This window comes from Cadophora gregata (assembly GCF_030347475.1).
Source record: "Cadophora gregata isolate MNR1 chromosome Unknown scaffold_4, whole genome shotgun sequence".
In the NCBI taxonomy this organism is placed as follows: Eukaryota; Fungi; Ascomycota; class Leotiomycetes; order Helotiales; family Ploettnerulaceae; genus Cadophora; species Cadophora gregata.
In genome coordinates this window covers 793024-808512 of record NW_026695927.1, presented here as the reverse complement: position 1 = coordinate 808512, position 15489 = coordinate 793024, and the positions used below count along the sequence as shown (strand labels likewise).

The 15489-nt window shown below is 48.1% G+C and overlaps 5 protein-coding genes across 5 annotated transcripts; 3 read left to right on the top strand and 2 right to left on the bottom strand.

The window, feature by feature from the left end:
* Positions 1-894: 894 nt before the first annotated feature.
* On the top strand, positions 895-2253 carry ONS95_010046 (uncharacterized protein; the record flags this gene model as incomplete). The annotated part of the gene is made up of 1 exon (XM_058503612.1): positions 895-2253. One exon carries the CDS (start codon positions 895-897, stop codon positions 2251-2253), a length of 1359 nt encoding a protein of 452 aa, XP_058360324.1.
* A 1567-nt stretch (positions 2254-3820) lies between these two features.
* On the top strand, positions 3821-6585 carry ONS95_010045 (uncharacterized protein). Its single transcript, XM_058503611.1, has 5 exons — positions 3821-3898; positions 3972-4129; positions 4179-4580; positions 4701-5164; positions 5222-6585. The coding sequence occupies exons 2-5, from the start codon at positions 4022-4024 to the stop codon at positions 5565-5567; spliced, it is 1320 nt and encodes a 439-aa protein (XP_058360323.1). The 5' UTR covers positions 3821-3898; positions 3972-4021; the 3' UTR covers positions 5568-6585.
* Positions 6586-8090: 1505 nt separating this feature from the next.
* Positions 8091-9963, bottom strand: ONS95_010044 (uncharacterized protein). Its single transcript, XM_058503610.1, has one exon. The coding sequence runs from the start codon at positions 9649-9651 to the stop codon at positions 8308-8310; it is 1344 nt and encodes a 447-aa protein (XP_058360322.1). The 5' UTR covers positions 9652-9963; the 3' UTR covers positions 8091-8307.
* A 612-nt stretch (positions 9964-10575) lies between these two features.
* On the top strand, positions 10576-12667 carry RNY1_3 (ribonuclease T2-like). Its single transcript, XM_058503609.1, has 3 exons — positions 10576-10842; positions 10914-11624; positions 11796-12667. Exons 2-3 carry the CDS (start codon positions 11317-11319, stop codon positions 12457-12459), a joined length of 972 nt encoding a protein of 323 aa, XP_058360321.1. The 5' UTR covers positions 10576-10842; positions 10914-11316; the 3' UTR covers positions 12460-12667.
* A 53-nt stretch (positions 12668-12720) lies between these two features.
* Positions 12721-15232, bottom strand: ILV3 (dihydroxy-acid dehydratase ilv3). Its single transcript, XM_058503608.1, has 2 exons — positions 14885-15232; positions 12721-14839 (listed from the first exon to the last, which is right to left on the bottom strand). The coding sequence occupies exons 1-2, from the start codon at positions 14953-14955 to the stop codon at positions 13096-13098; spliced, it is 1815 nt and encodes a 604-aa protein (XP_058360320.1). The 5' UTR covers positions 14956-15232; the 3' UTR covers positions 12721-13095.
* Positions 15233-15489: the final 257 nt, after the last annotated feature.

The following is a 15489-nucleotide window of genomic DNA, read 5'->3' as shown; positions in this document are numbered from 1 at the left end:
TTCTACATGATTTCTACATATATGTATGTTCACAGTGAGCCTCTATAAATCAGAACTCCAGGCCCTTCCGCTTAAGCGGGAAAGGAACAGAGACATCCTGTCAATATTCTCCGAAGTTAACGTCGTAATCGATTCACGTGACCTATGGCAAAAGGGGGCGCTTTCGCTTAATTCCATCATAAAATATCTATGGGTGCTGGGTGCGACACGGCCAGATCTTTGGCTTTCACACTAAGGTGAAGACTGAGTCTATCCCTTATTACTTCATTCGATCATGTTGCAGACCTCTGAATCCGGACGGTGACTTGTCGGCTCATGTCAACTTTGTTAGGCTGCTCTAGGGAACTGTCAATAATGTTTTGGTTGGCGAGTAAGCGAAAAGCCCATGATAAATGCTGCACTGAGCCTAGACGATGCCTGTAAAGCTAGCTCTGAGACAGGGTAAGACCATTCCAGCTAGGTTAAAGCCTGACAGGTGGGCAAGGTGGTAAGGTGGATACAAGGATTTACAAATTCGCGTTCCAGGGTTCCGCCAACCCGCAATTCGTTTTTGGAAATGGTCTGCCACACGGCAACTTGAGTGATTTACATAGCGCGAAACGCAGGGAGATGGGAAGTCATATAAACATGCTCGTTTCTTTTCATTCCGAGGATGCATCGTGTTGTGTAGAGAACCTCATATCGCCCCAGTATTTTGGGTTACTTTTGGCGACTATGATTGGTCAATCGAGTTTCATCTAGGATCAAAAATCTGACGCCGCATTCTCCACCCCACCCGTCTTAGAACGGCACCCTCCGACTTCGCTGGTTGCATCTTCGTTTTCTTTGATCCTCGAATTGTGCTCCTCCCAGCACCACAAAAGCGGGTTTTTCTTTCTGAAGAACCACGCCAACATGTATCGAAGCCAGATATCCCGGACGGCAGCTTCGGCTGTCCGTCCTGCTGTCCTGTCAGAAAAGGCTCATTTCTTGCGAGGAATGGCTACAGTGTCTCCTGTGAGCTCCATCAATCGAAATCACAAAGTTGTTGTTGTTGGTGGCGGTGCAGCTGGCCTATCTGTCAGTCATCAGCTTCTCCTGAAAGGAAAATTCGCCGAAGACGACATTGCCGTTGTGGATCCGGCAACATGGCACAATTATCAACCTGGATGGACACTTGTTGGAGGGGGACTCAAGACAAAAGAGGAGCTGCGAGAACCACTGAATAGCCTGATTGATTCTAAACTCAAGTTCTACGACAATGGCGTTGAAACATTGTCCCCAGATGACAATTCAATTACTCTCAGCAATGGTGACAAGATCAGCTACGAGCAACTCGTTGTTGTCCCGGGTATCAAGGTAGATTACGAAACCGTGAAGGGATTACCCGAAATCATCGCCGATCCAAATTCACCTGTCGCTTCTATTTACGATTACCGTTACTGCGATAAAGTGTTCCCTCAGATCCAGAAACTCAAAAGTGGCACAGCCATTTTCACTCAACCAGCTGGTGTGGTCAAGTGTGCTGGTGCACCTCAAAAGATCATGTGGCTGGCACTAGATCACTGGAAGAACGCTGGACTCTACAGGAGCGGTGCATCTGACTCACCAATCAATATTACCTTTGCTACCGGCTTGCCTACGATGTTTGGTGTACCCAAATACAGCGCCGAACTTGAGAAAATGCGTGTTGAGAGAGGCGTTGAGGGGCTGTTCGAGCATGATCTCGTTGAAGTTGAGGGAAACACGGCAACATTTGCACGCCCAGGTGGAAAGGAGCAAGTAAAGAGAAAGTTCGAGTTCCTGCACGTTTCGCCCAAGAACAGACCGCACACATTCGTCAAAAAGAGTCCTCTGTCCAATGAAGCTGGTTTCGTGGATGTCAACGACGGCACCACCCAGCACAAAACATACAAAAATGTTTGGTCGATTGGCGATGCATCCAGCCTGCCGACATCGAAAACTGTGGCGGCAATCACCTCGCAAGCGCCAGTCCTCGTCAGCAACCTGATATCTTCGCTAGAAGGGAAGGAGTCAGATGCGGTTTATGATGGGTACACTTCTTGCCCACTTCTGACAGAGTACGGGAAGGTGCTCTTGGCAGAATTCAAGTATGGTGGCGAGCCGAAAGAAACATTCAACAGCTGGTTTGGCATTGATCAGGCAATTCCACGCAGAGCTTTTTATCACCTCAAGAAGGACTTCTTCCCTTGGGTCTATGGCAAGCATATGTTGAAAGGCAAATGGGGAGGACCAAAAGGTTGGATCAACTAATGGAGGCGTTGCATCTTGGCGAGAGGATTTTCAAATTGCCATTTCTTGATAGGCTATTGGGTTAAATTATGGTAGGATTCAATTAATTCCATGGATGTTACTTCAGGTTTGGAATCCTTCACAAGCGCATGTACAAAACAAAAGCATAGAATAAAATGATAGATGTTGTACTAGACCTCCAATGCCATTTCGATGAACCATTTTCCTGCTTCACAAGACTGTTTCCATACTCGAAATCACGCTTCATTGTCACCGAACAATCACAGCTCGTTCGGGGAAGAGCAAGCTCCATGGAACAAAGATCAATGTTTTCAAATTGAAGGCGGATGCAATCAAGAAGGTCCTCCTTCTACCTCAATTAGCGTACAGCAACTCAGAGGACAAATGAGGGCAATCTATTCTCAGCGATCAAAGGGAAGGAACTCGCTTTGGGTTTCATCATGATCCAATCGAACGTGGGGTTATGTCGACCGTAACCTGATGCACAAAATAGCAACCACTAACTTATAAATAGCAATATTTATTGGAGTAGCAGTTGTCAAGTTCTAGACTGCATGAGTTGTCCAGTGGTAGGAGGTGCCATGATTTCGGGTTTAAGATATCGAATTCCGTATTATACGAGCCTCCGGGAGTCTCCCACTGAGATGATAACCAAACATTCATCGCAAACCAAATCCACTCAGAGGTCTCGTCAATACGAACTGGGCTGAACCTTCCCTGCATCCCGCTCACTGCTGATTTGCCAAGAGACCCCTGAGGTCAAGCGAGTCGCTTTGTTATCATGCGGTGATAAAGCATGCTGACTCCATCCATCGGCATTAAGTCATTCCAAGAAATGGGTATTATATTATAGTGCCAACTTGTTACAATCGACCCAGTCTTTTCTTACACCCTGATATCAGACGTATGATCCGGAGATCCTTGTGGCCCTTTGGTGTCGGCAATGCTGATCCGCGGTTCCCACAACTGGCGGGTACTGCAAACTATGCGGGTATTGCGTATTCTTGACACTTCGAAACGCAGCTTTCACGCCGAACATGTAGTGGGAGTCATCTATGAGCGGCTAATGGCCCTACCCAGGATCAGAGTTGAGAGCCTTTCCTGGAGGTATCACAGAAAGGCGGTCAACACCACTCCCAGCGCCGATGGCAGCCGGCTCCCGCTGTAATGTAGCCTTCATCGATAGTGGCCAAGGTAAATATACGTTCCTCGTAACCAGTCATAATCTAATAGATCCCTGGCTTATAGACTCAAATCATGTAGGATGCAAGGGATCAGAACGGAGCCAAGCTTATAAATCGAGAAAAGCCTTGGCAGTAGAAAGCTTTGCCATGAAAAGCACCAGTCTCCAGAACCGTACGGAATAAATATGCATAACCACATTTTCATAGCCATGAAGTTTCAGGACTCTCTGAAGGCGTGATGGTGAGAAAGAATGATTGGTTTTGCGGGCCTTGATCTGCCGGCAGCAATCTTCATATGGGCTGCGGGCTTGCTGACAAGCCAGCCTTGTTCCATTATTGCCCCATCGGGAGTGCGCGCCAGGGCCACGATTAGTAAACAGAGCTACTAACCAAGATTGTCTGCTTCCAGGCTTCTTCCTGTGTTTCTGATACTGACTAACCCAAAAGTAATTCTGCTGATTGTAAGCAGACTTTCTTCGACCTTCTCAAGATCTCTTATATATCAATCTGGTTTCTCCTAAACATGGAGAACAGGAAATAAACAGTTTTCAATTTTTACTTCCCAATTTTCACGATCGACGAGTATGGATTTGTTTCGAGAATCGGCTGTAGGCCAAGTGATCAGATACGCGACAAAGAACAAATACTTGCTATACCCAGAGGAGCAAGGAGACTTCCACTGGGCACCACTGGTATGTATTCTTGCAATTCATCTACGATTGTGCTAATATATTGTGACAGGAGACACTCTTGAAACAAGAAGACAACGCAGCAACTTCCGAAGAAAAATCTCCCCCCGAGTCCTCTGCTTCAGATGGCGATATTGAAATCAACGAAAACAAGACGTCTAAGGAACTTGATGACGAAGATGTTGATCAAACCCAAGATCCAACCCCGTTTCAGCTCGAAGCCATCAGAACCAAACAGGACCATGAAGCTGCCCGTACTCGCACTAATGGTTCGTCGATTCATCGAGAATTGACTCGCACTTCCACCGCCGCGTACACCCGTGAACGTTTTGACGTCGAGCAAGTGATCCAAGCAGAAAGAACAAAGTCTATTGCTATCGCACCAACCAAGACTGCCGACGGAACAATTCTGGTCGACTGGTACACCACCGATGATCCTGCGAACCCACAGAATGTATGTAAACCCCCTCACACATGATCTCGAGTGAGATGAGGTCTCAAAAAGAAAGATATTTCTGAGATGCTAGAGCCTGCTCTTCAAAACATTTTGCTAGCACTGCTGACTTTTTTGAAGTGGCCATCGTTCAAGAAAAACATTGTGCTTGTTCAGCTCTGCGCGTATTCTCTCGCCGTCTATGGAGCATCAAGTATGTATGTTCCTGGAGAAGGTGGAGTCATGAAACAATTCCACGTTGGAGATACAGCAGCTGCAGTGGGTCTCGCCATCTTTGTTGTTGGGTACGGGGTTGGGCCGCTCTTGTTCGCTCCGTTAAGTGAGATTGCCTCAATTGGAAGGAATTGGGTCTATGTTCCTACATTCGCTCTCTTCGTCATCTTGTCGATTCCGACTGCCGTTGTTGATAACTATGCTGGCTTGCTGGTGCTCAGATTTCTTACTGGCTTCTTCGGGAGTCCATGTCTAGCAAATGGAGGTGCATCAGTCGGCGACATGTATTCTCTGCTAGAGCTACCTGTTTATCTCTCAGCATGGACAGCAGCTTGTTTTTGGGGTCCTGCTATCGGTCCCATCATCGCAGGGTAAGATACTTAACATCATACTCTCACCAGATTGAAAATACTGACTGTTTATTGAAGGTTCGCTGTTCAAGCTAAAGGTTGGCGTTGGGGACTCTGGGAAATTGTCTGGCTAACAGGCCCAATTCTCATCATCTTCCTCTTCGCATACCCGGAGACCTCGGCAGACAACATTCTCCGGCGACGAGCACAACGTCTTCGAAAGCTTACAGGACACAATCATATCAAATCAAAGAGTGAGATTGATCAAGCGAAATTGAAAGCCTTAGAGGTATTCCTCGACGCCATCATTAAACCAATTGAGATCATGGTCAAAGACCCCGCTGTTGCATTCACCAACATCTATGTACGTCCCCACCTTCTACTATCAAAGCGAACGCGAGAGAATAAACCTAACAACACCTAGACGTCGCTCACCTACGGAATCTACTATTCCTTTTTCGAAGTCTTTGAAATGATTTGAAATGTCCGGCATCGAAGTGAGAATAATAAATTCTATAGACCGACTTATTAGGTATAGTATGGGTAAGGTAAGCTAAGCAAGCGAGATATCACGTGTAGATTGACTACCTACCTACCTACTCGGCCTCCACGGCAGCGGCCCCCGGAGGGAAATACATAAGGTACAGTATCAAAGTTCCCTCAACGTTTAAACAGGAGTTTCTATGAGTATATCCCCCAATCTACCACTTCAACATTGGCGAAGTCGGTCTCTGCTTTTTGACCATCGGCGTCGCCTGTCTAATTGGAGTTACCGGTTTCTTGGTTTATCAGTTCAAGTACTTGATCCCAGACATTAAGAAGAACGGTCTTAGAGAGCCAGAACACCGTCTAGTCCCTGCTCTTTTCGGAGTAGTCTTCCTTCCCGTGGGCTATTTTATGTTCGGATGGACGGCAAGACACGCTGTTCACTGGATAGTGAGTCTGATTGGCGTGACAATTCTGGTCGCAGCGAACTTCTTCATCTTCCAGTGCGTCTTCGTCTACCTTCCACTTTCGTACCCAAGATATGCTGCGAGTTTGTTCGCGGCAAACGATCTGTCTCGTTCAATGTTTGCTGCTGCTTGCATTCTATTCTCGCGTCCGATGTTCATCAATTTGGGCATTGGAGGAGGTGTGAGTTTGTTGGCGGGTCTGTCGTGCCTGGGTGTCGCGGGTATGTTCTATTTGTGGAGGTATGGTGGGTGGCTGAGATCGAAGAGCACTTTTGCTGCTCATGGATAAGGGTGGTTGATACGGTCTCAGAAACTGGACGGCCGATTCACAGAAGCTGGGACGCTGATGGATCTTGCTTCGTACTTCAGCTGGCATTTTAGATGTCTCTGCGGAAATCTCCTGTATACCTTTGGAGTCAATCAAAAATAATATTGCAATAGCATACTTTAATTTAGCATCTATTAATGCCATCTTTCCACTCTAAATCATGTAACAGCGAGCTCAATCGTCCTCAGTCTCTTGCCATTAAGGTCCTGGATTCCTCCAATTGAGTAGGTATATTAGTCGGAGTAACAAACCATCACTTTCATTCCACTTGAAGTATGCGAAGCACTCTCAATGTTCCAGCCCTTTCGCTTTCGGAACACATGTACTGATGCTCTTGATCATCAGGTTTAACAATTTGGCCCCACCTGCAAACGCAGTTGCTAGAATCCTCCGGCAATTCAGTTCGAAACCGAACCCATGCTATATTGTGCCAAAACTCGCATCAGGTAAGTTTGTTATAAACTTGTAAGCCCAATTGGGTACTTTAAAGAACTTTCAATGAGACCGAGCTGCCCAAATTTCAGAGTTTCTCCTTCTCAAGAGAGGACGTCATGATCCTGATGGTTCCTCAGAGCTCCTTAACATGGTTTTAATGTTCGGTCCGTTTCTACAGATCGGACATGTCCTTGCACCATCGCGGTCATACCATGCTTTGGCACACCGGAAATGGAAAATGTGCAGACATTGCAATTCATAAATGGGATCATGGTCTTTCACAACTTCCAGGCAAATCGCACTAGTAAGTGATCAGCTTTCTGATTCGTTGATATCGGAAGCAAAACGACAACGTACCACACTGTAATCTCCCATTCTGACGATATATCATTCTTCTCGGAGTGTTTTTCACTGTGACTAAAAGAACCTGAGTGGGTTCTCTTCCAGGCTGAATATTGCTGGACACTGAATTGGCTTCGCTTCGGTGCCGGACGATGTGTCTGGCGAACAGCCCGAAATGCGTTGCCGTGTCGCCTGCGATAGCGAATACAAGTGCAACTAGATAATCCGTCAGGCCGTTCATAGATTATACATTCTGTCCACGGGAGGAGAAATCATGGAGAAAGATGTGTGCTTACGTCACGAATGCGAGGAATGCAAATCCCAGAACGCATCCTACGAAGACCATTGGCAATGGGCTCCTCTCTGGGCTGGAGCGACTTGCAATTTTTCTTGCATCTCTGATATCTAGCGCTTTCCGATATAGAAGATACATAATTCTTGTTATTGAAGCTGGACCGAATGATGGGGAATACTGAAGGTGCTAAATTGTCAAAAGATGTATTGTTAAATCGCCATTTTGACATTTCAATCGAAGTCTTGTGGGAGTTGATCAGTTTTACAGTAGCCTTGAATGTCGCCGAGTCCAAATATGAACCACCATACCAAGCCTTACATGTCGTAATAGCGCAGTATGTCCGCCACTTTCCAAGTCCAAAAGCACATGTTTTTAGTGACAAACATCTGATGAGCTTGGATATGACTTGGCATTTCTCTTTTATTTTCTGTGTGACTGCTTTCCGAAGAGAACCTGAGCATGACATGACGGAGGCACGCATTCTGTGGAGCGTTCACTTCTTGGTGTTTACTTGGCCGTTATTAGCCAGTATTGGCACGGAAGTTCGGCTCTCGCCAAAGTTGGTACACATGACTTGGCTACAAATCCCACCCTGTCTTTTGACCCCACGAGATATTGTGATGAAGATGCGTTTTGGTTATCTGTTGGTATGTGAAACTCTCTTGGGGAAAGGCTTCGTGAATTCCCAGCCAGCATCATTGCCCAGTACTTCATCGCGAGTTGCTCAAAAGCTTCACATTGTCGCTTACAGAAGCATCATGGCAGGGATCCATCTTCTCCACTGCTGAATTTCGCAAATATGAATTGAATCTCAATCAATTAAGAACCTCTTATCCAAAGAACGCACAGCATTTGCATCATCTCTGTGGACCTTCAAAGTCTGATTGCTAACATCTCCTTTCTTGCCATTTTCCCAACCTGTCTCGCTAGCCGTTCCTACTGCCCTGAACTTCGGCTTCTGGGTTGACAAGCCTTTGTGAGGCGTACCTGTTGAATTTGGTGGGATTTCTGGCATTGGGAGGGACGAGCATGGTGGAAAACTCACGGACTGGACACCAATGCTGCCAGGCGCGCCAGCTGAATTTGACATTTCGATTGTATTGTTTAGTGGGTTAAAATGGTCATGATTTCTCTGATGAGCGTTGACCCCTGCCTGCTGAAAACTGACAAATACTGGTGGAAAAGGAGCATGGAGTTGATTTGAGGAAGTAAGGAGCCCTTGAGGTGGAGGAATCGTTTGGAATGGATACGTATGTACTGCTGGAATAAAAAATGGTGGTGGGTAAGTTGACATAGCTGGTGTGCGGACACAATAATTTTCCAAGTGCTGTGGCTGGGGTGGTGGACCCTGTGGCATGTTGGATGAGCTTTGTGTTAAAGATGCAAGTAATCTGTAGAGATTCATCGCCGTTTCATTTCCTTGATGTATTCGACCTGGGGGAGCACTGCAGTGGAGATTTGGATCCCTGGAATCCGGCACGTATGCATTAGATGGCAATGCACCATTGAAATGTGCTCCAAAGACAGGCTGCAAGCAAGCATTTGAATCTCCATAACGGTTTTCGGTTCTTAACCTCGATTCGTGAAATATTGTAAGGGGAGGTGCTGAACGTGACGCAATTTTCTCCTCAACCAAGTGCTTCAGGAGAGAATCTGTGGTAGGGCAAGGCAGCTCCGAGGTATCTCTGCAAGTTTGGTCGTCATAAGTCACCAAATGAAGTTGGCGTCCATTCGAGCTGATAGTCATTGATCGCCTGACAAGTCCGTTTTTCTTGTATTGGTAATCGTCCGTTGTTTCTTCCTCCATTTGTTCCCCTCCGTCACTTCCACGTCGACTACCTGCACTATCCGCGTCTAATACAGGGCGTTCCTGGACATTGCTCGGTCTTCTTGCCTTCCTTTCCATCTCTCGACGTATGATGAACTCTTCTGATAGCGTAATGGAACCCCACAGTCTCCCATCTGTCCACCTCTGAATGCCGGCTTCTACCTCGTCCCAAACAAATACCGCGCCAGGCAATATCACATCTTTTCGTTCCTTACGTGATAAACGGCGTTGAATTTTGGGCAATACGTCCAGCTGACAAGCCTCAAAAAGCAAAATCGCATCTTGCCTTGTACGGACGTGTCCACGATACGTTGTCATAATAGCCATCCAGGGATCTTCTAGGAGTGAAGCTCATTAAAACTGGTGGTGTTGTGATATCAAAAGATAGGAAGAGCTCACGCCACAGCCCACGAGGTAAGGACAAAAACGATAGAAGATGGATCCTGACTAAATAGCCAAAGTGATGTTGAACATGAGAACCGTGCCGAGACCAGTAGACCCGCCGACCAAGATTCGAAGCCACTGGGCAAGAGGAGTTCCCGTACGCGCTTTCTTGAGCCCCGGCACCTAGATCATGAACGGTAAACTTCCATCTCATGGCTGCAGGGGAGTTCTGTAACCTGTCTAGCCAAAATTTGATCATCATTTCAACGTTGGGAAGAGGTGTTGCCATGTGCACAGTGCATCCTTGGCTGGTCGCGAAGATAGCTCGGCAAGCCACTGCCAACCTTCCATCAGTCCAAATAACATGCATCCACTTTACCGCGCCTTCTTATATGGGTTCGTGAAGTCAGGGCGTATCGATGTATGGTGTACGAGATGACTTGAGCAACCTGCCAAAGTTGACGCGAGAAGCAAGCAGTAAAGCATTCCTCCTCGCCACATACTATCGAAGGGAGGCAAGGTATCACATCATCGCAAGTTAATGAAAGTTATGAGGAAGAATTATCTATATTTCATCTAGCATTGAACAGGGCTTGGTGGCAGTTTCAAGTTCAATTCGAATTTCACTCTCCCCTAGTATCTGGATTTGGTGCGGTGGAGGAGCGATTGTTTTCCATGCTGCGCCGTTAGGGGTGGATCACGAAGTTTTAGGTAGTGCTGGATTCTTTATAGTCTGTTGGGTGATCTGTGAAATGATTGGAACCTGATGTCATTAATTACCAGTGCCTTGTGAGAGTACCATAATACCACATGGTCCGAGTCCGTGACGAACTGACAGGCTGCAGTAGATCTGAAGTCATCCGGGGCAAGACATTGGCATTAATTTGATCATCGGATAACCGGATGCGGAGACGATAAGGAATTGTGCTGAGAGACTGGGCAGTAATTGGCAGCTAGGCGCGGATAATCGCCTTCTCCTGATACGTGTCCTGGATAGTCATAATGCTAGGGTGTATTTTGTTATGCGTTTTCTTCCACAGAGGAATCATCCCACGGAAGGTGTAGGCTCTCCTCGACTCGCATGGATTTGAGGCTTACTATTCGCACGGTTGACCTATCTTCAATTCCCTGAACGTACGTGGCGATATTCTCCGAGTGCTCACTGAGTTAAGTGGATAGTTTGCTATCTTATCTGACATCAACAGAAATTCCCTTTCAGTAAGTCAACACGCTAAACCTCCAGCTCTTCAGTCCAGCACTACTCTCGCTTCAATGTCAACAGCTTCGGCTGCGCGCTTTTAGCGGGCGATTCCAGGTCTCGGTTCTACCCGAGTCAGGGGTCTTGCATGACGCCCCACTTGAGCTGTTCTGTGACGCGGGAACTCCATCAACCTCCACCTTCAAGACCTGCCTGGAATGTCAACAACAGCAAATCATTTGAATAGTCATTTTCTTCTTAGTACCTCCAGTATTACTACAGCTTCTCTTTGTACCGTCCGTTAGATACGACAGAAGCCTACATCTCTGCTCTGGAAACAAGGAAGGCGCTCAGTAACAACCACAAGACGACCTGACTCAGAAATCGCAACGACACAACGTAACGACAACATGACATCCCTCCAGACCCTTACACAATACGCAGCAAACGTTTTGAACCTCGCGCAACTCCCCCTACTCTCCAACGCACCATCGTTCCCCACGTCACAGTCCCCCTTCGCCTTCTCAGCAGTCCCAAATGCGCAATCGACCTTCGACCACACATGTCCAATCGATAGTCCAGTCTCATGCCATAACAGCACGAGCTTTCCGGACTCCTGTTGTTTTATATATCCTGGTGGGCAGCTGCTGCAGACGCAGTTTTGGGATACGACGCCGAGTGTTGGGCCGAAGGATAGTTGGACGCTACATGGGCTATGGTGAGTTTATGCTGTTTCTGAATTCCGGGTATTCGCCTCGGGATGTTGATGGTGGGATTGGTCTGCAGAGTGAGATTACATCGTCGAGAGTTGATGGTCTAAAGGGAGAGAAGACTCAGCAGAGTCAAAGAATAGACAGCCAAATGGAATGCAAGCTAATTCCACTCCCAGGCCAGACCTCTGCGATGGCTCCTATCCAACATTCTGCAAAGCAGCACCAATGTACCACAACATAACAGCCATCCTCGCCTCCGCCAACGCACCTCTCGAACCCCCAAACCCGTTTCCATCCTCCTCCTCCTCAAGCACCTCATCATCCATTACCACCACCACCACCTCAACACTCCTAGACTACATGCAAACCTACTGGCTGCCCAACCGCGGCTCCGCAGACTCCTTCTGGGAACACGAATGGAACAAACACGGAACCTGCATCAACACCCTTTCGCCATCATGCTACACCTCTCCCTCCTCCTCCTCATCCTCTGAATTTACCTCCGAATCCTACAAATCCGGGGACGAAGTAGTCGATTTCTTCACCCGCGCCGTAAGCCTCTTCCGATCTCTAGACACCTACAGCGCGCTCGCATCCGCGGGTATCGTCCCCTCCGCCAGAACGACCTACAGGAGAGAACAGATCGAAGTTGCACTGAAGAAAGTCACAGGCGCGGACGTGCTGATCAGGTGTCGAGGGAACAGGCTGAATGAAGTGTGGTATAGTTTTAATGTGAAGGGGAGTTTGCAGGAGGGGAAGTTCGTGCCTAGTGAGCCGGTGGGGAAGGTTGGGAGGGGAGGGTGCCCGCCTGGTGGGGTGAGGTATTTGCCGAAGCATTAGTAGGCACCTCGGGATATGATGGGGAGGGCTGAGCACGTTATTGGGAAAGGGGGCCGGCGGCGTTTGGGATAGAGACATTTAGACATTGATGGTTGAGTATCGGACCTGAGAAGGTGCTGGATACCTAGAATTCGAGGCTTGTTTATATCATGTTTGAATGAGTTTTGACAAGGCAATCGTAAGAATAGCTCGCTATTAGTTTTCCTGATTGGACTGTGCCTGGACCGTGTTGCAACTTTGTGACCGACTGCCCCCTCCCAACCCTAGTCTGCCGATTCGGGGGAAATCAACATAATAAGCGAGCTGCCCAAGAGATGATCAGATTTCTTGGACAACAAATTTACCTTGGCTGGTAATTCACAAGATGTATTTCTTTCCCCACTCTCTTATGCCAGGTATATGCGACGATTGAACTCGTAGCTGGAAGTAGCATTGATGTTGGAGAAATCACAATTGTATGACACTCAGCCAAGAGTGCGATGATGTAGTCAAGCAGACAAGTAACTCGAAGACTTTTTGGATTCCATTTCCGATTCCAGATAAAAGCTGAAAAATACAGTACATTTTCCTCCTTCGAAACCACTCTTCCGAAAAACCACTACCTGCCTTCATTGCACTACTGGTGGTAAAATCTCCCTACGCAGCAACAAACTCCCCATCGGTAATACACCCATGACTAGCATCACTCACGCACCTCGCATACTTGGCTAACGTGCCCTTTGTATACTTCGCCGGCTTCGGGACAAACTCCTTCCTCCGCTTAACCAACTCCTCCTCATCGACCATCAAATCCAGCACCTTCGTCTCCGCATCAATAACAACCTCATCACCGTCTCTAACCAAACCGATCGGTCCTCCCTCCTGCGCTTCAGGGACGATGTGTCCGATCAGAAACCCGTGCGATCCGCCGCTGAAGCGTCCGTCTGTGATGAGCGCTACGTCTTTACCGAGACCGGCACCCATGATGGCTGAGGAGGGCTTGAGCATCTCTGGCATTCCAGGGCCACCTTTAGGTCCTTCGTAACGGATGACAACGACTGTCTTCTCTCCCTTCTTGATCTCGCCTCTCTCGAGAGCAGCGATGAAGTCGTCTTCGGCGTCATAGCATTTCGCCTTTCCGACGAAGCGGAGACCTTCCTTGCCGGTGATCTTACCGACAGAGCCGCCTGGGGCGAGGGACCCGCGGAGGATTTGGATGTGTCCGGTCTCTTTGATAGGGGATGAGAAGGGGCGGATGATATCTTGGTCGGAGGGGAAGTCGGGTGCGGATTCGAGGTTCTTGGCGAGTGTTTGGCCGGTGACGGTCATGCCTGAGCCGTCGATGACGCCTTCTTTGAGGAGGAATTTCAGAAGGGAAGGGGTTCCGCCGATATTGAAGAGATCGTTCATAACGTATTTCCCGGAAGGCTTAAGGTCTGCGAGGAAGGGTGTGCGGTCTGATACGGCTTGGAAGTCTTCGATTGTGAGTTTCACGCCGACGCTGTCTGCGATGGCGATGAGATGGAGGACGGCATTGGTTGAACCACCAGTGATGTTGACAACGACCATGGCGTTCTCGAATGCTTGGCGTGTCATGATGTCGCGGGGGCGGATATCTTCTTGAAGGAGGACCTTGATAGCACCTCCTGCAGCGAGACATTCGAGGTATTTGGCTTGAGACTGGGCGGGGTTGGATGATGAGCCAGGGAGGGACATTCCCATTACTTCGATAGCTGTGGCCATGGTATTTGCTGTGTACATGCCTCCGCATGCTCCTTCACCGGGGCAGGCGTGGTGGATGATATCGTCTCGGACTTCTTCTGTGATCTCGCCAGTAATGAACTGACCGTATGCTTGGAAGGCAGACACGATATCAATCGGGGCGTTGTTCTGTGTAACAGAGCAGCCAGGCTTGATCGAACCACCGTAGACCATCAGAGAAGGACGATTGACTCGTCCCATGGCCATCATGACTCCAGGCATATTCTTGTCGCATCCAGGAATGGAGATATTGGCATCATACCATTGACCGCCCATCACAGTTTCGATACTATCGGCGATCAAATCTCTCGATTGAAGAGAATACCGCATACCTTTTGTACCCATGGAAATACCGTCCGAGACTCCAATGGTATTGAATTGATATCCGACCAAGCCAGCCCTCTCCACACCCTCTTTCACTCGGTGGTTGAGATCCAACAGATGCATATTACATGGATTTCCTGTGTACCACACAGACGAGATCCCTACTTGTGCCTTATTCCGCCTTTCGTCTGTCAGACCGGTAGCGTACAGCATAGCTTGTGATGCTCCCTGGGACTTGGGTTGTGTGATGGCGGCGGAGACTTTATTGAGTTTGGGTTCGTCATTGCGGAGAGAGGTTGTGGAGGATATTGAACGTCTGTAGAGTATTAGAATTGCTCGCAGATATCATGGGAAGACTCACATGTATTGTGAAGTTCTTCTCGAGGTGAGAAGTGAGGCATTCGCCCTGGTTCTGAGCTGTGGGAGCAACATGTTGATGTTGATATATCCCAAGCCACGAAGGAATGAGAAACAATTGTGAAGCAATCAAACCCAGCTGAATGGTGTGGAAGCTGCAATGCGATCCAATGCCCTGCAGTACCAGTACAAATCTCCGATTTCGAGTGTGTTGCGCTCTATATGAAGCTTTGGGCGAGGAGAAGCACGGCCAGATTATGAACCACACCTCTGCGATCTCGAAACTTTTTGATTGGCGATATCGCTCGCTCGCTTCGCATCGGGGATCGGCACTTTCTCCAGCTGTCTCCACACTGTGTCTGGAATTGACCAGTCAGAAGCGCATGTTTACTCACCCACAGCCTTGTCCGCTCTTACCCAGTTTTGGAGGATTTGCTGCTCTCCGCATCGCCTTGGCAAACACTCTAAGCTGCATCGAGCGAATGGGGAAAGAACGACGCATGTGAACGAGGCTGCTCCCTTCCCTCGCTCCCACAGTCCCCCTCGACTAGCAAACGCACCTCGGCTTTTGTGGGGTTTCATGTTCCTGTCAAGGCTGAGTACCTAGGT

Coding starts and splice junctions, on each gene's coding strand:
- RNY1_3 (XM_058503609.1), top strand. CDS start 11,317: ATGACATCCCTCCAGACCCTTACACAATACGCAGCAAACGTTTTGAAC. Junction 11,625..11,795: donor TGGACGCTACATGGGCTATG/GTGAGTTTATGC, acceptor TTCCACTCCCAG/GCCAGACCTCTGCGATGGCT.
- ILV3 (XM_058503608.1), bottom strand. CDS start 14,955: ATGTTGCTCCCACAGCTCAGAACCAGGGCGAATGCCTCACTTCTCACC. Junction 14,840..14,884: donor AGAAGAACTTCACAATACAT/GTGAGTCTTCCC, acceptor AATACTCTACAG/ACGTTCAATATCCTCCACAA.
- ONS95_010044 (XM_058503610.1), bottom strand. CDS start 9,651: ATGGCTATTATGACAACGTATCGTGGACACGTCCGTACAAGGCAAGAT.
- ONS95_010045 (XM_058503611.1), top strand. CDS start 4,022: ATGGATTTGTTTCGAGAATCGGCTGTAGGCCAAGTGATCAGATACGCG. Junction 4,130..4,178: donor ACTTCCACTGGGCACCACTG/GTATGTATTCTT, acceptor ATATTGTGACAG/GAGACACTCTTGAAACAAGA. Junction 5,165..5,221: donor ATCGGTCCCATCATCGCAGG/GTAAGATACTTA, acceptor TGTTTATTGAAG/GTTCGCTGTTCAAGCTAAAG.